The sequence below is a fragment of the Rhinolophus hipposideros genome (genome assembly GCF_964194185.1).
Source record: "Rhinolophus hipposideros genome assembly, chromosome: 2".
Lineage (NCBI taxonomy): Eukaryota > Metazoa > Chordata > Mammalia > Chiroptera > Rhinolophidae > Rhinolophus > Rhinolophus hipposideros.
The window spans coordinates 77,427,639-77,452,215 of NC_138048.1; the positions used below are offsets into that span (position 1 = coordinate 77,427,639).

General features: G+C 38.8%; 1 protein-coding gene across 2 annotated transcripts; it reads left to right on the forward strand.

Moving 5' to 3' along the window:
- Positions 1-674: 674 nt before the first annotated feature.
- SLITRK3 (SLIT and NTRK like family member 3) lies at positions 675-18,351 on the forward strand. Of its 2 annotated transcripts, none has more exons than XM_081077017.1 (2): positions 675-828; positions 6,569-18,351. In XM_081077017.1, the coding sequence occupies exon 2, from the start codon at positions 6,590-6,592 to the stop codon at positions 9,527-9,529; it is 2,940 nt and encodes a 979-aa protein (XP_080933143.1). In that variant the 5' UTR covers positions 675-828; positions 6,569-6,589; the 3' UTR covers positions 9,530-18,351. The 2 variants fall into 2 exon arrangements, with proteins under 2 accessions (XP_080933143.1, XP_080933142.1); XM_081077016.1 differs by lacking the exon at positions 675-828 and adding an exon at positions 1,536-1,994.
- Positions 18,352-24,577: the final 6,226 nt, after the last annotated feature.

Sequence of the window (24,577 nt, forward strand, 5' to 3'; positions counted from 1 at the left end):
GGTCGCTTCCAGTGGGTATAAAATGTTGTTATAATACTTTCACATAGGTGCAGTCATTGTTCAAGTGTCCTTATTTGTCACGAAATGTTATCCAACATCTCTCCAGTAAATGACCCCCAAACCTCTCACCCTACAGTTTTATTTCCCCCACTCTTAGGTAGTGTAAAGAGATGAGGAAATATAGGTACTTTCAAATTGTCACCTATAAATCATGAAGGTGGGGGGGGGGGCTACTGCCAATCACTTGGAAACAGCTTCTAAGAGGCGGTTAACCATCACTCCCACCAATATAGCTCAGCTGCTCTTAATTCGATCACCCCGCCTCCCCCCTCCGGCCTGGACTGTAATTTTCCAAACAGCCACCTCTCATTTGCAAATAAAGTTAAAATCAATCCAGATACAAAATGCTGACTTCCTGTCACTCAGTTTTACAGGGTTTCTCTTTGTAGAGCTGCCAGATTGTGACCGATGAGAGAGAGAGAGAGAGAGAGAGAGAGAGAGAGAGAGAGAGAGAGAGAGAGAGAGAGAGAGAGAGAGAGAGAATATATCACTTGCTTCCTTGCTTCCTAAGCAGGGATTTGCCTGCGATGCGCGGCGAGAAGACTGCGGCGGCTGATTTACACAGTTGGCGCGGAGGAGGGGCCGGGGGTGCGGGGGGACAAGCTGGCGGAGGCTCGGGCGATGGACTGATCTGGGGCTCCCGAGCGCCTCTCTCTCCGTGCGCGATTTGGGGGCAACTGATGGATTTGCATTCGGGTTCCAGCCCAGCGTTTTCGGTATTGCCTCCTAATACCCGACCTGGCGTCCCCAGTGTGGGTGCGGACGTTGGTAAGTAACGTGCAATCCGATTTTAGTTATTTCCTAAGCTATTAAAGTGGCACTTTTAAAGCAGGTCAGTCTTAAAAGATGCTGCCGCCGCGAGCGTCTCCTTGGCCTGAAACGTTCCGCGGTCCCCTCCTCCCCATCCCCCCTCCCGTGCTCGAGAAGTGAGGATGTTTGAAGCGTGAGCTGTTAGGGGGGCTCACTCTCTGCCAACTGTATCGCTTCACCTTCGTGCTTTGCTTGAGATCCCCCAAATCTAAGTCGAATTTGGCGTGTACAGCCATACTGTTGTATTTCTAGCCTCTTTCTCTTTTTCTCTCCTTCCTCCCCACCCCCCACCCTCTTCACCGTCTGGCCAATGCTGGGATCTGGGATCTGGTCGCCCCTTCCTGTCTCCTTCTCGCCCCTCCCCACCCTCTTCTTCTCTCATTTGCACACTACCCAACCCCACTTCCATGTACCCAAAGGATCAAGAGGAAAGACACCCGGCGAGGAAAAGGGCTAGTCCCATGTCAGATCGAAGGAGGCCTTAGGCAGGGACTGCGCTGTGAATGGCAACCTTTCAGGAAGAGAGAGGGGAGAGAGAGGGAGCGAGAGGGAGAGGAAGGGAGGGAGGGAGGGAGAGAGGAAGGGAGGGAAGGAGGGAGGGAGGGAGAGAGAGAGAGAGAGAGAGAGAGAGAGAGAGAGAGAGAGAGAGAGAGAGAGAGAGAGAGAATACAGACGCCAAGCCAGGGCTCTCCGGGACCGCGAAGCTCACCACTGAATCGAGAGCACCGAGATTTTAAATAAAAAACTAAATAAAAAATAATAATAATAAAAAAAAAAACAACGAGAAACAAACCCAGCCCTGGGACACAGGCTGCCAGCTTGCATTCGAGGGCATGTAGAGCTGTGGTCGTGAGCTCCCTGTCACTGGCACCGCCGTGCTAGGTGCGCGCTCGGCTCTCCCATTGGTATGCAGCGACCATTTCCTTGCAAGTCTCAAAGGTGGAACCACTTAGATGGATTACAAGCGTGATTCGGTGGCCTTTCAAAAAGTTGGTGGCCGGAGAAGGAACAACTGCAAGGCTACGGCATGATGGATATAATTCAGCCTTCCAGAGAGTTTGCAGCTCCCGCAGGGAAGCCCGTAGGAGCAAACCTCGGAGATCGTGAGCGCTCTACAAGGATAGGTACTCGCCGCCGCCATCCTTTCCTACTTTGCCTAATTAAAACCAGTATTTCTTGCATGTAGGATGTGTATTGTTGAGCGCTTAGAGTTTGGCCGCCGCGGCTTCTGCACGCTCACAGGTGCTTGGGGCTAGTTGCATTTTTGAACTGGATCATTTAGCTGTAAGGATGATGGTAAAAGGAGTGGTACTGGAGACTAACATATCCTTGGACCTTTTTTTCTGGGGGAGAAAATCGTAAGTAACTCCAACAAATAGGCCAGGTGGCAGAGCAAAGGGCCCCTCCCCCCACTGGATCGCTCGCTCGTGTTGTAAAAGATAGAAGGAAAACGGCATGAGCTTTTAATCATTTCCCATTGTGCGTTTCGCCTGTCGACAGCAGATTAGAAAAGGATCTGTAGAAGGCTCAGAGCTCTTCAGAAAATGAATGATGCAGCATTTTAATTATTTGAACGAGGGGAGATCGTTTTGCTTCCATATTGGAACATTTAATCTTAGATATGTGGAGATTAGTAGACTCGGAGATCCGGCCAAGGGGAGGAGGAGGTGGGAAACGGGCACACTGGGGAGAAAGGGTTTCTTGTCCTCTCCGTGGACAAACGATGCTGGGCGCTCCCAGCAGGAAGCGGACGAACTCGGAGCTCCAAGGCCCTTCAAACCAACTTTTGGAGCCCTTCCTATTCGCTTAGACACGCTATACTGTGATTAAGGGAAAGGACATGTGTGAAATAGCCTTTAGGATATAGTCCAAATCAAGAATTTAGGGGGTTGCAGTTCAAGAGAGCAGAGAGTGATTGCAGAGAGGGTCATTTACTGTCACTGGTAAGCTTAGGGAAGCCTCCCGGTTACCCATCTATTCCATCGCATCGTGGGTTGCTACAAGATCCAGGAAACAGTCACCGCCTCTGCATGTTGGGTACAGAAGGTGGTGTGGGGGTGGGGGTGGGGGTGGGGGGAGGCTAGCAGCTGGTGATGGGGAGATGGAATTGCTCTGGTTCTGAGCTCAGGCTGTTGTAGGTGGAGATCTATCTGAGAAAATAGGGTGGGTCTGGAATATTAAGGGTGTAGTATATTAGAGAATCCTGCCCACCTGCTTACTTAGTCTCTGACCACTGTTTCCAATCTTAGCTATTGTGGAGCAGCCAACGCTTGTGCAGTCATTTTAAATGCAAAAATATCATGCAAATCTCCTATGACTGACATTAAAGGACCATTTTGTTGACTTTGGTGACATATATATATATATATATATATATATATATGAAATTAACACATACAACTGCTTTCCTTTGAAATTTGGTTTTGTAAAAAGTGCTTTAATGGAAAGCCATCTCTACTGGCTAACTTTGAGCCCTTGGACAACTGAGGTTCAGTCCAGTTTTTTAGCGACCAGAAAGTCCCACCCTTCCCCAAGAGTTGGTGACAAGACTGGTGTGTGTGTGTGTGTGTGTGTGTGTGTGTGTGTGTATTGACAATGCACAATTCCCACTAACAGGACTCCTTTACTGTGCACTTAACCCTATCCATTCCACTCCACTAAGATGCATTTTTCCCTCAGCAAGGAGGACTGTAGAACCTTCAGTTGAGCCTTTAAAAATTCCTCTTGGAGGGATCTGGTGACCCCTCTATATTGCAACATCTTCCCTCAATCACCCCCGTCTCACAACTTCCTACCATCCCCTTCCTCAAAATATCAAGAATAAATAGTTGGACACATGCACACAATTCCAACTGTCCCCCACCACCCCCACCAGGTCTTTCCCTGTGAGAGAAAGTGAAATGTGTCATCGTTACCCAAGTGTTCTGCATCTCCTTCCAGAGCATTGGCTTGTCTCTGTTTTGAAAAAGGTGGAAGCAAACACAGGACTGTTGAATCCAAGGGAAAGGAAAGGTTTTGAGCTGCAGCACAATAAAAGGACTCCTGGTGCAAAGAGATCGAAGCAAAACGCAAGAGAAACTCTATCCAAGTCTCTGGGCTTCCTGAGCTTATTCGGGACACCCAAGCAGAATTAGCTAGATTCAGGTCTTCTGTTTTGGGGACCTGAATTTTCCTTTATCCCCATCTTTGGAGAGAAGTGTTTGTGCTGTGAAGAGGATCATTCTGAAAGATAGGTGTACTTTGTCTACAGTAGAGAATGCAGCTTTGGGAACTAGAGGAGCAAACCAGTCAGGCGATAGTTTCCTTGAGAGTTAAGAAAAGAAAAAGAAATGCCTATATCCCTGCCCCCTACCATCTCCACCTTCCCGACCAAAGAAATGTTTGCCCGTCAGTCTCTCTCTCTCTCTCTCTCTCTCTCTCTCTCTCTCTCTCTCTCTCTCTCTCTCTCTCTCTCTCCCCCCCCCTTCCTCCCCCCTAGTCAGGGCTTCCTAGTGCTCGCGTCCCAAGCCAGGCTAAGCGCGTTCCCCTTTTTGGAGCTCATTTTCGTGACGTGGATAGCCGGTTCCAGGGTTACAGAGCATGTTAAAATAAAAAGGCAACGCAAGCGAAGTCCAGGATTCTGCACTGTGGTTGAGGCTGCCTTCCTCCCTGCCTTCCTCCCGCCCGTCCTCCTCGTGCCCAACGCTGTGCTGCCGGTACCCAGCGAGAGCAGCTTCGCAGGCGGCGGCGGCAGCCGCAGCAGCAGAGACGCCGAAGCTGGAAGCCTGCAGCAGCCCCTTCTTCTCCCTACTCTACCGAGTGTGCCAAGCGGCAGTTCTGCATCCCAAAGAAGCCCTTTGAAAGGCCCATTGCATTCCCAGCACGTATCAAGCTTGCTGCCTTTTTTTTACCCCTCCTAGTTCCCCCCCCCACCCTCTTATCCCCCTTTGCTTCAGCTTCAGCAAAAGGAAGGGAGGGAGAGGGAGAGAATCCTTAAACTCAAGCCTCCCTCCCTCCCCCGCCCCCCCCCCCATGTTCAATGCTAAAAAAAAAAAAAAAATCTCCTGCAAAATAGGTAAGTCAAAGACATTTGGAGCCTTTCTTGCCTAAATATCAGGGACCTCAAAAACAAGAAAAAAATATTAAATAAAATAATGGTGAAGAAGACAGAACTTAAATAGATTTTAATATTTTATAAGGGACACTAACTGGTACTGCGACTTAGTCTCAATATCTCTCTCTCTCTCTCTCTTTCTGTCTCTCTCTCCATTTAATTGTTTCTAAAAATTGAGTATTGCATGCCCGAGGCAGATTTCTTTGCCTTCTCGCTAGTTGTCCTTTCCTTATAGCTGTGTGCATTATATGCAAGTGGAATGTGAAAATTTATTCTTTTCACTCTTCCTATAAATTATATCATTGTGTTTTAAGTTAGAGGGTTAACTAAATATTTCTTTTATGCATGTATCTTAAGTGTGGAGAGAAAATATATGCTAAAACTCTGGTCTATTTTTATTGATTAAAAACAACCATTCAATTTTGATTGACATTTCAGTGACTCAGAAAGGGCAATCTAATAAAACTGCATTATTACAATTTATTTATGTATGCATTTTCATATACTGATATTAGGCAAGGAAAGAGAACCATAGGGGAAGCTCTGTATTAGAATAGTGCACTACATTTGTTTCTTCAGATTAAAAACCTAATGATATTTTTCCTTGAAATGTATTTCATGTGATAGATATTTATCAATAGGTAAGTATCAAGGTTTCCCTGCTTTCTTGCCTTTAACTACCCAACTGTCCTCTCACCAGCCACCTGCGGTTCCAGTTCCAGCTTTTTACAGGGTTCCTCAGTTTATCTTGAAGGCACAGACACACATTCCAAACTAAGCTTCTCATACAGACACTCCCAGGTCCAGCATCCTTTAATTGCCACTATCTTTAGCTCTGAGTATTGCATGGGCTTGTTCTTTAGAAAGGGTAATCATTCCTAAAAGGTTTAAATAGCCAAGTGATACGCAAATAGAGAAATTAATTAAAGGTGTTCATAATCTGTGTTTGGGCAAAAGAGGCCGGGGTATAGAGTGTTACTGAGCATTAACCGTAATTAAGCATTATGTGACGATTTCTTAAGAGAAATCTGAAGCTTTCCTGAGATATCAATCATTTTTATACATCTCAGTGTCTGATATTGGGCAACAGGCTCATACCTTATCATATTCTTTAATATTTTTATTTTAATCATGTCTTTTTATGAGTAGAATCCTATGGTTTAAATAACTTTTTTTTTTTCTTTTTTTCCCCGTCAGAGTTCCAATCAGATCTATAATGGGCACCTCTGATACCAGTGTGAGTTTTAGTAGGCAAACAGATGTAATGGCCAAATTATTGCCATTATTACTGCATCTGCCTAAACCTAGAAGGCATCACTGTATTCCAGTTCCCCTGCTTGTCACAAGCTGCAATGAAGGCTGCTTTTGTTTGTGTGATATGCCCTTTACCAAGTATCACAGGAAAACGTCATCACGTGATACAATATTTCAGTTTCCTAAATTTAAAATGTAGGACAAATTAAGCATGTTGATAGGTCTTTTGAATGTCAGTTCAACAATTGCTAAAGTTTTTATATCACTTTTAAAAAGCCCCACACGTAGGAGTCTATTAGAATAGTGCATATGACTAACAGCTAAAAATCTGCATCTTTATTTCTGTTGCAGTTTTGTAATCAACCACGAACGATGAAACCGTCCATAGCTGAGATGCTTCATAGAGGGAGGATGTTGTGGATTATTCTTCTAAGCACAATTGCTCTGGGATGGACTACCCCGATTCCCCTGATAGAGGACTCAGAGGAAATAGATGAGCCCTGCTTTGATCCATGCTACTGTGAAGTTAAAGAGAGCCTCTTTCATATACATTGTGACAACAAAGGATTTACAAATATTAGTCAGATTACCGAGTTCTGGTCCAGACCTTTTAAACTGTATCTGCAGAGGAATTCAATGAGGAAATTGTACACCAACAGTTTTCTTCATTTGAATAATGCTGTGTCCATTAACCTGGGGAACAATGCATTGCAGGACATTCAAACAGGAGCTTTCAATGGTCTTAAGATTTTAAAGAGGCTCTATCTCCATGAGAACAAACTAGATGTTTTCAGAAATGACACCTTCCTGGGCTTGGACAGTCTCGAATATCTGCAGGCAGATTACAACGTCATTAAACGTATCGAGAGTGGGGCATTTCGGAACCTAAGCAAACTGAGGGTTCTGATTTTAAATGATAATCTCATCCCCATGCTTCCAACCAATTTGTTTAAGGCCGTCTCCTTAACCCATCTGGACTTACGTGGAAACAGGTTAAAGGTTCTGTTTTATCGAGGAATGCTAGACCACATTGGCAGGAGCCTGATGGAACTCCAGCTGGAAGAAAATCCCTGGAACTGTACATGTGAGATTGTGCAACTGAAGAGTTGGCTGGAACGTATTCCTTACACTGCCCTGGTGGGAGACATCACCTGTGAGACCCCTTTCCACTTTCACGGAAAGGACCTGCGAGAAATCAGGAAGACAGAACTCTGTCCTTTGTTGTCTGACTCTGAAGTGGAGGCTAGTTTGGGGATTCCCCACTTGTCTTTGAACAAGGAGAATGCATGGCCAACTAAGCCTTCCTCAATGTTGTCTTCTGTCCATTTTACTGCTTCTTCTGTTGAATACAAGTCCTCAAATAAACAGCCCAAACCCACCAAACAACCCCGAACACCACGACCACCATCCACATCCCAAGCCTTATACCCTGGTCCAAACCAACCTCCCATTGCTCCTTACCAGACAAGACCACCCATCCCCATCATATGCCCTACTGGCTGTACCTGTAATTTGCACATCAATGACCTTGGCCTGACTGTCAACTGCAAAGAGCGAGGATTTAATAACATTTCTGAACTTCTTCCAAGGCCACTGAATGCCAAGAAACTGTACCTGAGTAGCAATCTGATTCAGAAAATATACCGTTCCGATTTTTGGAATTTCTCTTCATTGGATCTCTTGCATCTCGGGAACAATCGTATTTCTTATGTCCAGGATGGGGCCTTCATCAACTTGCCCAACCTAAAGAGCCTCTTTCTCAATGGCAATGATATCGAGAAGCTGACACCAGGCATGTTCCGAGGCCTACAGAGTTTGCACTACTTGTACTTTGAGTTCAATGTCATCCGGGAAATCCAGCCTGCAGCCTTCAGCCTCATGCCCAACTTGAAGCTGCTATTCCTCAATAATAACTTGTTGAGGACCCTGCCAACGGACGCCTTTGCAGGCACATCCCTGGCCCGGCTCAACCTGAGGAAAAACTACTTCCTGTACCTTCCTGTGGCTGGTGTCCTAGAGCATTTGAATGCCATTGTCCAGATAGACCTCAATGAGAATCCCTGGGACTGCACCTGTGACCTGGTCCCCTTTAAACAGTGGATCGAAACCATCAGCTCCGTCAGTGTAGTCGGGGACGTCCTCTGCAGGAGCCCCGAGAACCTCACCCACCGTGACGTGCGCACCATCGAGCTGGAAGTCCTCTGCCCAGAGATGCTGCACACGGCGCCGGCAGGAGCCTCCCCAGCCCCGCCCGGAGAGTCTCACTTTGCTGGAGGCCCAACAAGTGCATCGCCCTACGAGTTCGCTCCCGCCGGAGGCCCCGTGCCTCTCTCTGTGTTGATTCTCAGCCTGCTGGTTCTGTTGTTTTCAGCAGTCTTCATCGCTGCAGGCCTCTTCGCTTACGTGCTGCGCCGGCGCCGGAAGAAGCTGCCCTTTAGAAGCAAGCGGCAGGAAGGTGTCGACCTGACTGGTATCCAGATGCAATGCCACCGGCTTTTTGAAGATGGTGGAGGAGGTGGAGGTGGAGGTGGAGGTGGGGGTCGACCGACTCTTTCGTCCCCAGAGAAGGCCCCTCCCGTGGGCCACGTATACGAGTACATCCCCCACCCAGTTACCCAGATGTGCAACAACCCCATCTACAAGCCTCGTGAGGAAGAGGAAGTGGCCGTTTCATCAGTCCAGGAGGCAGGGAGTGCAGAACGTGGGGGTCCGGGGACACAACCGCCGGGAATGGGTGAGGTTCTCCTAGGAAGTGAGCAGTTTGTGGAGACGCCCAAGGAGAACCACAGCAACTACCGGACCTTGCTGGAGAAAGAAAAGGAGTGGGCCTTGGCAGTGTCCAGCTCCCAGCTCAACACCATAGTGACAGTGAACCATCATCACCCTCACCCTCACCACCCCGCAGTTGGTGGGGTTTCGGGGGTAGGGGCAGGAACTGCAGGAGACTTGGCTGGGTTCCGCCACCACGAGAAGAACGGTGGGGTGGTGCTCTTTCCTCCGGGGGCAGGCTGTGGTGGTGGCAGTGTGCTACTAGACCGAGAGAGGCCACAGCCAGCTCCCTGCACAGTGGGATTCGTGGACTGTCTCTATGGCACAGTGCCCAAATTAAAGGAACTGCACGTCCACCCTCCTGGCATGCAGTACCCAGACTTACAGCAGCATGCCAGGCTCAAAGAAACCCTTCTCTTCTCGGCTGGAAAGGGCTTCACAGACCACCAAACCCAAAAAAGTGATTACCTCGAGTTAAGGGCCAAACTTCAAACCAAGCCGGATTACCTCGAAGTCCTGGAGAAGACAGCATATAGGTTCTAACAGAAAAAGAAAAATTAATTAGTGCTTTTTTTTTTTTTCTCTCTCAAAAGAAAAGGAAAATGAAAGGAATATATCCCTTGCTCCCTTTACACTTGTCCCAATAACTTCACTCTCACAAACTTCCCTGCCCTGAACAGAACTGAAACCGCATGATAACTAGAAAATACAGATGTGTGTGCTCCCCTCCCAGATGTGATTTGGAGGAAGGGCCATACTCAGATAATTAATCAATGAAGTGCCTTCGCAGACTTTTGCCAGCAAATGTTATCATTATTTTTTTATACTGAAATTTGAGACTTTGACTGTGCCATGTATAAGGTGTATTGGGGATCATTGTATTGATCCTAACTAAGTAAAATTCAATGTGTCTTTTAATTTTCAGTAACTTTTTCAGTTGTAGTTTTGTTTGACAGGGAGGGGAGAAAACAAGTTGACATCCGTGGCTCTCTTTCCTCTTCCCATCATGGCACAGATTCTGTACATGTATTAACAATGCAGTTTGCTGCATGCCTGGAAACTGCAAGACGGGGAGGGAGGGGGCGGGTCTTGCTCGAATGTTCTCACCCACTCTTTTTTTTTTTTTTTTTTTTCCTCACACACATACCCACAAGCAAATCACAAATCCCTGCACACAGTTAGGTCCCTAAACCTGCAGCCTATTGCTTCTGGTGCCAGTACACACACACACACACACACACACACACACACACACACACACCACTCCCATTCAATTCAATCTAATTAGTTTGGGTTTGATCCATTTGTCACCTCTTCATAGCGCCACCTTCCCTTCACCCCTAGTGTACAGCTCACATCTCTCCTACCACTCGGGGAAAGTCATATTCTAGGCTGGATTCTACTGAAGTGGAAGCCTGGTGGTTTAACATACTGAGGCACACACCTAGGGATGAGCATTCTCTTTGTGACACTCCATCCTGATGCCAAGATTTTTTGGAAAACATCTGCACTTTCTTATATATATATACATATATATATAATATTACAAAAAATAAAAAAAGCAACTGGGTATATATCACTAACAGCTTTGTAGGAAGCACTTTTAATGTTTTCTCTCTCACACACAAAGATTCAAAAGAAATGTGCATATATTTATTCTGTAATTTCAGTGATTATAAATTGTAAAGGTAATGTTTAATCATTGTATAGTGATTATGCGTCTGGTATAGCTTTCCTAATAAAAAGTTTTTGAAAAACATAATACATTATATATAGAGGATACAAAGCTTGAACCTTAAATTCCAGCTATGCCATGCCTTTCGTGCTCCCATTAAAAACAAACATTTTTCTTTTACTTGTTATACACAAGTCTAGTTTATTAACAAGTTTTATGCACTGTGATGTTGATAAATCTTACAACCCACCACCCCTATCCCATGACAGGATGCAATTTGGGACTTAAAAAATATCTGATTTATACTTTTTTTCTCTTTCTATTATGTATTTCTAACAGTAACCCAGTGATGCACCATTTTTCCTAGGCAGAATGCAATTGGGAAAAAAAAGTAAAGTAACTAGATTGTTAAGAAATACAGGATTAATTAAGAGGAGGAAATCAAGGATCCAGGCATCTTAAGACAGTAAATAACAAAGGAAAAATGCTATTTTAAAAATGCATGCACTAAAATTGCACACACACACACACACACATACACACAGCAATCAAAATCTAAGGCCTTAGAGCCAATTTGACTCTCAAATTTCTGTTATCTGTGAAATTTGTCATTGTTATATTTAGCTACTGTTTTTTTCTAACCACTTACTACTGCAAGTTGCCCCAATCATGCTTGAAATAAGACAGAGGATGTCGAATGAGTTTTTGTTTCTGTATGACATTAAAATGATGGTTAAAAATTAATCTAATGATAATCCAAGTTATAACTCATTTACATGTGAGCAAAACCAAAGAAAATCAGATTTTTAAAGTGCCAGCATCTTGTTTGTGAAATTGAACTGATAGAGCTTTGGACAGGCACTTATCTCATTATGCCATTAGAGGGCAGCAGAGCTCCAGAGATTCACAGACTGTAGCTGCAGAATTATGGGGTGGGCGGTGTTCTCTGCTAGTGTTTCTTCAAGCTGCCCTTAGTAGAAATTATCATTATGTGTTGAATGTAATTCACCACAGGTCAGATGCCTTACATGATATTTCCCCCTCCCCCATAATAAAGGAGACTAGCAGCTTCCAAAGCTGTGTAACTCATAGAAAACTAAGGCATTGAACTTGAAAAAAAGCCCATGAATGTCTAGAACATATTTATACATCTCTTGATTAATTCTACATGAGTATCAACATAGGTTTATGTATACAATGAAAACACAAGTATATCAATATAAAAAATGCAACTTTTCAGGGCTACCTTGCATTTGGCACATTGTTTCTGAAACTTTTGTCCTCCATTATTTGAAGTATATTTTGGAATTACTTCAGATTAAGAAAATACCATGGGTCATGATTCGCTATTTCTCTGCATAAAATATGGAAATACAGGTCATATGCAAGAGAATCAGAACCACTATTAAACAGGTGTCATTGTTCTTTTTTGTTTATTTTTCTCCTTTTTACCTTCCCATAAGTCACCTTTTTCATAGTTATCTCACTTTCCTTATTTTTAAACATTCTTCCTTCCTTCACTTCCTTCACTTTCTAAGGCACAGAAAGTCTGTACTAAACTATAAGTGTTTGAAAACCTGATCTATGAAGTCCCTCTAAACTAGTGACTTATATGTCCCCATTCCTCTTAATTAAGTAGTATTTTGGTGAGTAGCAGGAAGATGTGCATAATAAAAACTCAAAGTGCAAAGCTAGATAGCTACTTCTGACCGTAATCATTTCCTTGATAAATGTGCACACATTCATAACATGGCACAGAGCAGGTACAAGTGCGATCCCTGACGATCCTGGTGCTGTCCACATTTGAAAAATGAGCGTCCCAACCATATTATAACTTGACAATTACAATGTTTATATTTTATTTATTAAATACAGAATGTAAGACTGTCTTAAATATAGGTAGTAATTTTACCTTTGAGTGAGGAATACATTTATTTAGTGAAAATAAATTTATATGAGAATGGAATTTTGTATTAAAGGAATTTTTGCTTCCATAGACTTTTCTACCCCCTCGCGTAGGCCACTTATTTTCACTGTGCATTATAATTACTTAAGTTAACTTTAATTTATAATACCAGATATGTTTTCTTAAAGTGCTATTGGTATTAATATAGGTACTCTAATTAGGATTTGTTCCATGCTTTTGCTGCAGTAAAATTATTTTTGAGAAAAAGGTAGATTATCAATTCAGTTCATAGTGATGGTCAATTCGACTGAAGCAGACTCAGATCTGGCAGATATTTGCTATTTTATTATAAATTATATTAATAATATTTGAAAATAATAAATGTAATGTTCTTTTAACTATGAGATGGTGAGTGGAACATAAGAGAAAGTGAAATATTAATTTGATTCAGTAATAGTTTTAATATTTATCATATACATATTATTTATGTGAATGCTTTTATGTTTTTATTTAAAAATTATATTATCTTACCTAACTGTAAAATGCTAAAATATTACATAAGGATGATGACAACCATATTTTAAATAAAAGTTCTGAGAGAGAGAGATTATAAGAAAAGTTTAATAAATGAGCTTAAGTTTTTCTTTTCCCCTACTGAGGAGTGTTAATTTCGAACCCTTGACATCTAAAAATAATATCTGCGTTTAGCGTTATGAAAATTGATAATGCGATTGAAGAGCATAAGAACTTCAACTATTAACACTCATTATTTTGATTCATTTAGTTAAGTTCATTGTGTTTACAGTCCTATCCTTTTGCAATTATATTGTCTAAGCCAATGCATGTTGCATTTTTGTAAATGGCTATGACAAAGGACACATTAATGAAATACTTCACAAAATGTGAGACATATGACTATAACGAGTAAAGATAATGTGAGAGGAAACAGTAGTAAAAGAACACTCCATCTTAAGTGATTTGAGCTAGTTTGAGTTTAGGCATTTTAACTTATACTTAGCTCAAAATCCTCAACTGTGAAAATTCAGGTGAACAGAGCATAAACAGCTATCACTAATTTCACCATATGTGTTTTGTTTAATATACTGTCGGCCTTTTAAAAGTAATAGGAGCAATAACACATGTATGATTGGGCATTTGTATGTGTGTGTGTATACATATATAGTACTATTGTATATGTATATACACTGTATATACATGTATATAGTTTATATATGCTTGATTATACTTACATGTAAATAAGACATTTTCTTCTCACATGTATAACATATCTAACATCAGTTTCATTTATTTTCCTTGCTTCTGTCTAGCTACTGTTCAAGTGAAGCTGGATGAAATTATGAGTCTTCACTTTGGGAATACTTATATGTAAAAAGTAACACTGTAATTAACATTTCTGACTTTAAAAGTTCTTTTATCTTCCAATTTAGTTCACTTTATTATTTAAGTTATAGGGGGCAAATTTCAGTCAAATTGTGATTTATTCTAAGTCCTGACCATAAAGAAACTAATTTCTTACAAATATGCAACATAAGTTAAATGGAAAACAAGTGCTCCTTTTTCATTTTTCTATTTCTAGAATAAATTTTACAGGTGAAACAATTTCAGTAGATTTATTAATTTGACAAGATCTTTATAATTTATCTAGGTATGCAGAAAAAGTGAAATCTTGAAGGTAAATATGAGTGTCTAAGGAACTGTTTAAATATTCATCATCCTATTTTACTTCCTTTCATGTAATCCCACATTTAAAATGTATCGCAGTAGTAATAATAAACAAAGATGGCAATTTTAATATGTTCTTCCAAAATCTGAATTGAAGGGGAAATATTTTCAGTTCAAAAAGGCAGGTTTACAACAGGAGTTGCTAGTTGTGAAGAGGTAATGGTTTGGCTACCTTCTTTAATTCTGATAATATTTACTCCTGAAAATAACATACATATTTTTGAGAATATGATTGTATTGATACAGATGATTTTTCATATGATTTTTAAGTTCTAATAGAAAATAATAATTGTGGTGAGCTTCAAAGACATATAGCCAAAGAGGTATAATAAATGTGTGGTTAATCCAATCCTAATAATATCTTTAAACATTAAAACACAGATGAGAACATTAGTATAAAGAAGGCTTTCCTCATTACCACCCAGTGACAAAAAGGCCCTGCACAACTAATTAAATGTTATTTTAGTGTATCTAGTTCATTTACTTGTTTATAAGATGAGTAGTACAGTGAATTAATAGAGGTTGCAATTCATTGAATTGTATCAAAATCAGATGAGTTTCATAAAAAAGAGACTGTGATAATAACCAGTAAAAGAAATTTTAATTATTTATTGTAATTCAGTTGTAATAATTAGCAGTTTGTTCTCTTGATGGTGAAAGGTATCATATTACCAATACTGTATTATATGTGAATACAGGGCTTTTATGCTTTACATATTTTACTACAAACTTGTAAGTTTAAAGTTTATTTGGATAATGGAACACTACATAATGATTTTTTGTACTATTTAAAACAAGAGCATAAATTCTCTGACCCGGGGGTGACAAAGTTAGTTCTGAAAAAAGATGGTTTAACATAGATATCATGATTGTGTGGAGGGATAGAAAGAAGTCACCTTCTCCCTCCTGGCCCTATTCCTTTCACTATTCCTAACAGCCCTGTTTCTACTTCTGTTTCTGACTCAGTACCAGATACACTTGGGACTAAAGGCATATTCATTGAGCTCAAAGGAGATGCCAAGGAAAGATCAGGGATTGATGAGAATACTTGCACCCAATAATAAAATCTCCAATTCACTAATCTTTATACCTAGTCAGAGATATAATTCAATGTATCTTGCTTCATTGTGAAATCATTTAGAAGTCTGGTGAAAAAAAGTCAGAAGCTATAATAATAAAACTAGAACCACTTCTGGAAATCAAGAGAAAATCGACAAATATTTTAAAAATATGGAATCTTTCTTTAAAATCTCAATGCCTTGCTTTTCCTTCTCTAAAACGTCCTTTGTCTTGGCCATGACATCCAAAATACTGGGGTAATTAAAATTAAAATAAGAGTGTAAAATATTTGTATTTAAGACCACCTCCTTTTACTGTAATCTACACATTTTCAGTAGTTTTCCCCTACTTACAGTGTAAACTTTCTGACTATTCAGCTTTTATATTGTTGCTTGGAATTCTTTTTTTTTTTTTTCTCCCACAGAATTCTGGTAAAACATATTATCTTAAAGTGTCTTCTTTCGGGGGCAGGGGCTGTGGTAACTAACTTTAAAATAAAAACAAGTCTGTCAATATGTACACTATTAAACATATACTGCAATTGGGTAAAAAAAACACACACAAAAAAAAACCCCTAAAGTCTATCTAAATCAGATGTTTTATATGTATTAAATTGAATTGGGATTTTTTTTTTTTTCCTATTTGTGCTCTTCTTCACCAGATTTGGATTTGAAAGTGAAATCTATTTCTAATTAACAGTTCATTAGATGTTTTCCTTTTCTAACTGGCAATAAAAGGGAGGTGGGTATAGAAAATGTTAACAGGTATAAATAATCTGTCTCTGGAATAATTAGGTCCATGAATGTCTCACTTTTCCTTCAGGAAACCTTTGTTAACAAGGAGAACAATGGAAAGAGAAGGGGAAAGAATGACAATGCTCCTGCTTTTTGAAGACCATTTGATAAAGGTTTAAAGGGGAAAGTTTAAACTAGATTAACATGTTAACCTTTTGGTGTTCTATCTGTGGAAGAATTTAAATCCACTATTGGTTTATTGTATCTTTCAACGTGATTCTAAGCCACTTCAATTATCATCTGTTAACATAGTCATTTGGACATGAAATCAAACCTTAACAGTAACTGAACCTACTGTAATTAAAAGTAAATTTTAATACAAAAGAAATCACGAGGATAAACTGAGGTAACAATGCATATCAAAACTCTTGCCTTAATTCATGGTATAGGTGTATAAAATGAATTATGAAATCCTCCTTTTTCTTTCTTTTTTAAATTAGTAGTTTTTCCTGTACAAGTAAGTACTCTTTATTACCCCCTTGTTAAATTTGTGGGCTACATTAACATAACTTTCTCCTGAGCCCCTTACCAGAATTCATTTAAGGAATTTAACCTGATTATTAATACTTACTTAAGAAAACTTAATTATTTATCAAAAATTGACTTATTTATCATGTAGTATCACCCAGAGATACTACCTTCCAGAGCCAAACATATGTAGTTTAAAACATTTTTATTTGTTGCAAAATTTTCCTCTATTGTATTTATTACTTGAATTTTAACAGTATAAATGATGTTAAAATTATTCCCTAATTTGGATCATATACTCTTTTCTCCTTATAAATGTAGATAACTGATAGCTAAACATTGCTCAAATGAATTCTGGATATATATTTTATTTACTAATATCTTTATCAAATAAGTGACAGTTTGCATAATGCATTATTGCAGAGATGTAATTTTAAAAAGGTTTAATTTAAGGTTCAAAATAGGTTAAGATATAGAGTGGAATGCTGAGAAATATATAAAATCTAGCTGCTACTGTTTTATTTGTTACAGGAAATATGCTTGAGTTTGGAAATAAATCACCTCTTCCTCACGTTAATTCAAACATGGCTACCCAATTCTGAGATACTACATATAATACTCCAACCTCATTTCAAATAATAATAATAAGGTAACATTTCAATAAATCTGTTTGTCTTATAGAAGGAGGCATAGAGATATTCTTTCTGGGGAACTTTTTAGCCAACTACTCTGCCTATCCTAACTGCAACATAAACAGTTCCATTCTTATTTCCACTGCACGGGGTAGTCACAGAACAAAAGAAAGAAATGTTGCAAACATAAAATGAAGAGACAGAAAACATTGTGTAGTCAGTTGGAAAAAGAGACTTAAATAATTATGATATGCCCACTCATCAACCCCTACTTTGGGAACTACGGTCCTCAGCAAGTTATTTTTAGTGGAATCCTATCAAATACTTTATCTTTCAGTATGTTGTTTGATAATTTCCATGTTTGTACAAATCACTGTGGTTCTTTTATTTTCTGAAAACACGCATCTCCTATGAGCATCAAAATTTAGTTTCAAATTTCCTCCATCCTGTTAGGCCATTACTGATATAGTAAACTAAATTCTGAATATTCTCTCAAATAGTTATGCACAACATATACTCTATTCTGATTTGAGTATCGGGATATTTTACCTCAAGTGTCCTTCAGTCACTTCCCTGCCTGTGCCAAGAAGTCTGGGTTTTTTAATTACATTGTAAGTGCTTGAGAACAGAGTCTGTCTTCAAGGTGTTTTGTAGCCCAGTGTCTAGGACCATATTTTTAAGCTATGAAAAATAGATTATGATCAAATTTCTGAGTTCCATGGATCCTATCTTGTTTCTAGAATAGCAACATTACTACCCTTCTTCCCATTGTTTCTGACACCCAGGCTTAACAATAGACACTAAATAAATATTTGTTGACTGAATGAACAAAGTTTTAACATATGTAAGTCCTATGAGTTCTTGCAAAAATTGATAGTTCTTTGGTATGTAACCCAGAGAAAGGATGAAAAGTGATGGAGGAGTTTGAAGTGTGACAGAGGTGGTAAGAACTGTGACAGTATGGGAAATGTAATAACTTCTTTTACTTTTCTTTGATTTCTTTATTAGTGATATACTTGTACACATTGACCTCAAGGAAATAAGACTAAGGAGATTGGTAGTATGAATATGTCTCTGGGGAGAAACAAATAGAAAGAAGGAAGGAAAGAAGGAAGGAGGGAGGGAGCAAAAGAAAGGAGGGAAGAAGGGAAAGAGGGAGGGAGGGAGGAAGGGAGGGAGGGAGGGAGGGAGAGAGGGACGGAGGGAGGGAGGAAGGAAGGAAGGAAGGAGGAAAGGATAGGAGGGAGGGAGGGAGGAAGGGAAAGAGAGAAGGAGGAAGGAAGGAAAAAAAAAACGAGCTATAAACCTTAGTTTTATCCTCCTCATTAGCAGTTAAAGCAGAGAAAGGAACATGCCAAGTAGTATGCAAATGTGGTATTAGTGAAGCTTATGCTCAGTTGTTTAAATGTTTACAAATAAGGCAATAATTTAATAGGCTTTGTTGTTATCCTCTCTGTTAAAATTGATTAACTGAAGGTTCTACCACTTCACTGAAAATTCTACTGGAATTTTAGATAGATAAATATCTTTCTTTTTTTAGATATTCAATATAAAATATTGTTAGCTCTTCTATACTGGTCAAATGTACAAGATTTCACATTTAGAGTGACAGAATATGACTAATCCTATATTTCAGTCACCAATCCTGTTGTGGAAGAAAATGAGGGAAAATTAAATGATTAATCAAGAACTAAATTGATTTTATGAACAACTACATAAAATATATTATTACCTTGAAAGATCTACACTTAGGTAATGTAAAGAGAGATAGAGAAAGTTTGAATCTTGAAATGCTACTATGACCATTTCTCATCTATTTTACCAAAGGATATAATAATCAATGAGAGTTTAATTGATGATACATTTAGCCCAATAAGAAACATTTAAGACAAATACAAAGACATACATATTTTTATAAGCTGCAGGCATTTACTTTATTTATTTTCATTAAAAATATAGATAGCCATGTGAAAATTCAGAATCTCTTTTGGGTATCTGGAAGCTTGACATTGTGGTGCCATACTTTAGCTGTCTTGGATGTTTGACTTTGTGTTAAAATTATATAATTTTGTTGGCATTTTATATTGTCCTTGAAACATACCTGTGTTTGAACTCTAATTCTGTTAGTAAAAAAAAAGATGCTAAACTGTACACTTACATATTTTGATGTATTTACAATATAATTCATGTATTCAAGAAGTCATCAAAATGGACTGCAGAATTTCAAACTGTTGTCAAAGCAAATAAATTGCAGGTAGCCCAGTATATCTTAGAAGAGTAATTAAGAGTATCTTGATAGTCAATAGACTCAGGGATGTAGGGATAATAAATTCTTCAAACATAAAGTAGGCTTACATAAAATTAAAATCTAAAACATATTTTATTTTAGGAATATTTAATATATTGGAATTTTAATGTAAAATATTTATAATATAGATATATGTATTAATATATCACATGCATTTATAACTATTTCCATTAATAAAAATGCTATTACAACATATTAAAAAGTTAATATACAACTTAAAAAAACTATGAACATGAGACATGGATTGAGTTTCATATATTGACCTGCTGTAAAAGTTAGTAAATATTTCAAGTAGAAATTTTCTGGAAAAAAAACACAAAAAACAGTGGTGTAAAATCATGTTATTATACTGAGGGTAGATATGGTAATAATTAATAACTCCCAAAGAAAACTTTCCCATGCCTTAAAAATGCTCACAAAGTATATGTTTTATTGGAGCTTTATACAGTATTGATATCTAAGAAATAGAAAGCCTTAGTAAGTCTATTAAAATGTACTTTTTTTGTTTGATCATTTATAGTTCTGAAATTGTGATATCAGAATTGTTGTAAGTAGTATAGGATCTCCTATCATTGTGGTATGTAGATTCTGCTCTGAGTCAATACTATTTCATTATAGATTATGCTTTTATCTTAAAAGATTAGTGTCAAAAGCAAACAAAAAATAGTTTTTAAGAACCCCAACAACTACAAATCTTTGTTAAATAAATATTATGGGGATTTAGATTTCATCTGCCTCTTGATATTATCAGGTGAAGTGTTGACTGGGTAAGAAAAGACTACTGTATCTTATAATCTCATCTTTTTGTCCAAGTGAAGCTACTATGGTTTAATAGAAAACTAAATCTAAAGATGACCCCACAGATAACCAGAGATAATAAGTCTCACTGTTAAATGCCTTTCTCTTATGAAAACAGGACCTGGGTTACTGGAGCTCCTTTTTGTCCAAAAACTAAAAAGATAGGGTATGATAATACAGCTTGAAAATTCTTAAAGGTTTTATTTTATTTTATTTTATTTTATTTTATTTTATTTTATTTTATTTTATTTTTTCTTTTTAGGAACTGAATTGTCTGGCTTCAGAGAGAGGGCAGTTTTCTCTCATACAGAATTGCTGGCAGAAGCCATTGTTTCTTTGTTTTCCCTCCCTGACTTCCCCCTCTGATTGTGCAGATACAGATGACCACTAAAGCTGAGTCTCTATAATTATCCCGGCTAATAGTGTTCTCACCTTGCTGGTGATTCCCTGAGACACTGCCCCAGCCAACTTTCGGGCACACCCAAGATGTATCCAGTGGCTTTTCCATACAAACAGCCTGTCTTGGCTAAAGCTATGGAATTTCCCCAAATCTCTCAAAGGTTCACAAATCCCAAACAAGCATCATCTAGCTTTGGCATACCCTATATCTCTTGATGATCAATATTTAGCCCAATGCTAGCAACAGCCAGCCTCAGCTCAAGACTTTCCTTGGGAGGCACCTCCAAACCCAGCCCAGGTGGCTGCCATTTGTAGACTGTTTTGTGATGTATGACTGGTGGCCCTGGGCAGGGCAGAGGCTGCCATTGAACTTGGCTGTGACAGGGAACCTCTCAGGATTCCCTGAGGCTGGCACACCTGGTTGCTGGCATTGGACCTAGCCAGAGCACCTGCCACTGCAGGAAAACACCCGAAGGGCAGACTGGGTGAGTCCTGCTAAAGCAAATCCTGCTCTGTAGGGTCAGCCTACACAATAGTTCCTCCACTGTAGTCATGCCAATTTTCACAATCAATCAGTCCAAAGAGTCAATCCCTCCCAATTGACATACAAATAGCAACCAAGGCTCAACTACAACAGAAGGAAACACACAACCCACACAAGAAACACACCTGGGGTACCTGGCTCAGGTGACCAGGGAGACTGTGCCCTTTTTTGAAAGTTTCAGTTGTCTACTATACTCTAGAATGTGAGATGAGGCTAAACTTTAGAAGAATGTCTTCAAGATCCAGCTATTGCTTCATAAGAAAGGGGAGAATGAAGTCCCATATTCAGAATTGGGACCTCTGCTAATGACCATCCTGCTAGTGTATCCTTTTGAATGTCCATCCCTGTAAGCCATCATTGTGAAGGCAATTGTCACAACTGCAATGACTTCACAGGATGAACCTTTTTAATACCTTGAGAAAATCTCAAACCATGTATAATTGCAAAACTTTTAAACTGAATTGTAGCTGAAAGGCATAAAGGACACTTCCTCATGATCCTGGTTTAGTTGGTACTGATTTTAGGATTTTCAATCAGACCTAATTTAAACCATAAATGGGATATGGGCAAGGCTGGCAGACATTGAATTCTTCCTTGCAAGTGCTGAATTTACATAGAGAACGCAGTAGTATAATTCTTCAGACAATGAATCCTGTCAGATCTGGGTTCAGCTATGAATGTCTACATAATATTGGACAGGTTGTTTTAATCTTTCTGAGCTGCTTAAACTCTTTAAGTTATATGGTCAGATTTATATTTTTAATAGATCATTCTTACTGCTGTGAAGAATGAACCGAAGGAGACTAGGATGTCAGCTGAGAAAAGTTTTCTTTTTTATTTTTGTTTGCAATAATTTTAGATATACAGAAAAGTTGCAAAGATAGTACAGAGAGTTCCCTGTTTATCCTTCAATCAGGCTCCCCTAACGTTAAAATCTCACATGATGATGGTACATTTGTCAAAACTAAGAAATTGACATTGGTATAATACTTTTAAACTACAGGTTTTATTTAGATTTCAGCAATTTTTTCCATTAAAGTCCGTTTTCTGTTCCAGGATCCAACCCAGGAATCACATTGCATTTAACAGTGTTGCTTTTATCATCCCCCCCCCCCCGCCCCCTATTCCAGCCTAAAGATACTGGTGACCTGGATTAGCTAGCAGCAGTGAAGACAGAAGGAAGTAGATGTGAAGCATATGCTGCCACTGGGAACAATGGGCTACATTACTGAAAGAATATGAGTCATGAAGCAAAGGAAAGAATCAAGGATGATTTCCACTTTTGGCTTAAAGAACTGAGTGGATGGTGGTAACTTTTATTAGACAAGACGACTGGAGGGTAGAATAGGAATATAAGGAAAATCATGAGTTTCATTTTGGATTTTTTAAGATATGAGTATTAGCAATAATATATGTAAAACATTTAAATCAATTGCTGCCACATAGTAAGTGTTCAATAAATAACAGCCACTACTAGATATTTATCATCATCATCATCATCATCATCATCATCATCACCATCACTATCATCATCATCAGGAAGTAGTTTCAGTATTGCTTCAGGTTGCAAAGAAACTATCTATGAAGGTAACTGTGAGAGAGACATTCCTGTTTGGTTCTTTTCTTTGTGAAGTGTTTTCAGAGACCTATCCAATGGGAATGTAAACTAGATACGTCAGGAATTGTTTGGGGCTGCAGAAGAGAATGCATATAACATTCCCATTCTTCTCTATTCCGAGTTAGGATCCTACCTACCTAAGAATGCTATAGTACAAGGGGCTCTTCCATAAGGTACCAACTACACAAGTTCAGCAACAGCATAGGGTATAAAGGGCATCAAATGTTAAGAAATTGAAAGTGACTTGGAGGGAATGGTTAAAGATGAGATTAGTAAGGCAAATTGGGGCCACAGTGAGAAGGGCTTAAATGAATACCAAGAACTTTGGAATTTATTCCAGTAGAGATTATACAATTTTGTGATTCGAGATCCTTATCAGTGGGAAAATCACATCAATGTAATAATGAAATTCTAAAGTAAAAAATCCTTATAAGCAATGTGATTTCCTATGTTGAATCCATTCTTAACCATAGTGCTCTTCAGAGTATTAAGAATAAATATTATGAGGATAAGAATGGTGAATTTAGCAACAGAAGTCACTTTTGATAGAAATATTTAGTAGAACCCTATGCTGGAAAAGGCTCAAGGATGTTGTAAAGATACAATTATAATGTGCCTTACCTTTATCCACATTAAACCATTTCCTTCAAGTCAGAGATTGCAAGAAGACTAATGTGCCAACAACGAGGGATTACCCTTAATTTCCTATGCAGGATGGTGAAATATTTTAGATCCTAACATAAGTTTTATCCAGAGCAAAATAATAGAAATTGAATCTAGCTGAGCCAAAACAGTGAGGAATCTTCAGGATAAGAAAGGGAGGTATCTATTCACGATGTGGTGGGACACTTTCTTTGTGCTGTACATAGCCAAATGACCCATACTTTGCCGATTACCTAATTGTACAAATGTTGGCATGTATCTAGCCTCTATGCCAATGATAAGCTATTCTGATTGGAATCGTACAGTTTATATTTAATCTTGTGGTGTGCTCATTCTGCATGTGCCTTGAAATCAAGGAGGAACTAAAGGGCAGCTTCAATGTGCTGCTGGATATGAAAATAGGAAATGAGTTGTATACATACTAAATATTAAAAATGAAAACTTATGCTATTATTCATTAGATGGAAGGTGGGTGCATTTACGTTGGTAGAAGGGAATCAAATTAACAAAGATGCCTTCATAACTATGAATAATCTTTCACACTCAATTCATATTTTCTTGGTGCTTGCATTATTGGGCATTATACACATTATCTAGAATCATTTGATTGTGTTGACATAGGTCCTGATGCATATATATACATATATATATATATATATATATATATATATATATACACACACACACACACATACATATATGTATATATATATATATATATATATATATATATATATATATATAAGTGAATGCTACAGTAAATACTGGAGCTGACTTCACTTACCTTTTTGTTTATGATCTTAAATTTTATAGGGATATATGTATATACATATACATATATATGTATATATATTTTATTTATTAGATCTGCTTATGTTTTATTCTCTGAGCACTTGTACATGCTAAGCAGTAGAGAATAATGAATGAGGTTTAAAGCATTCACAAACAAGGGAATGTTATTAAGAAAATGAATGTTTTCATTCA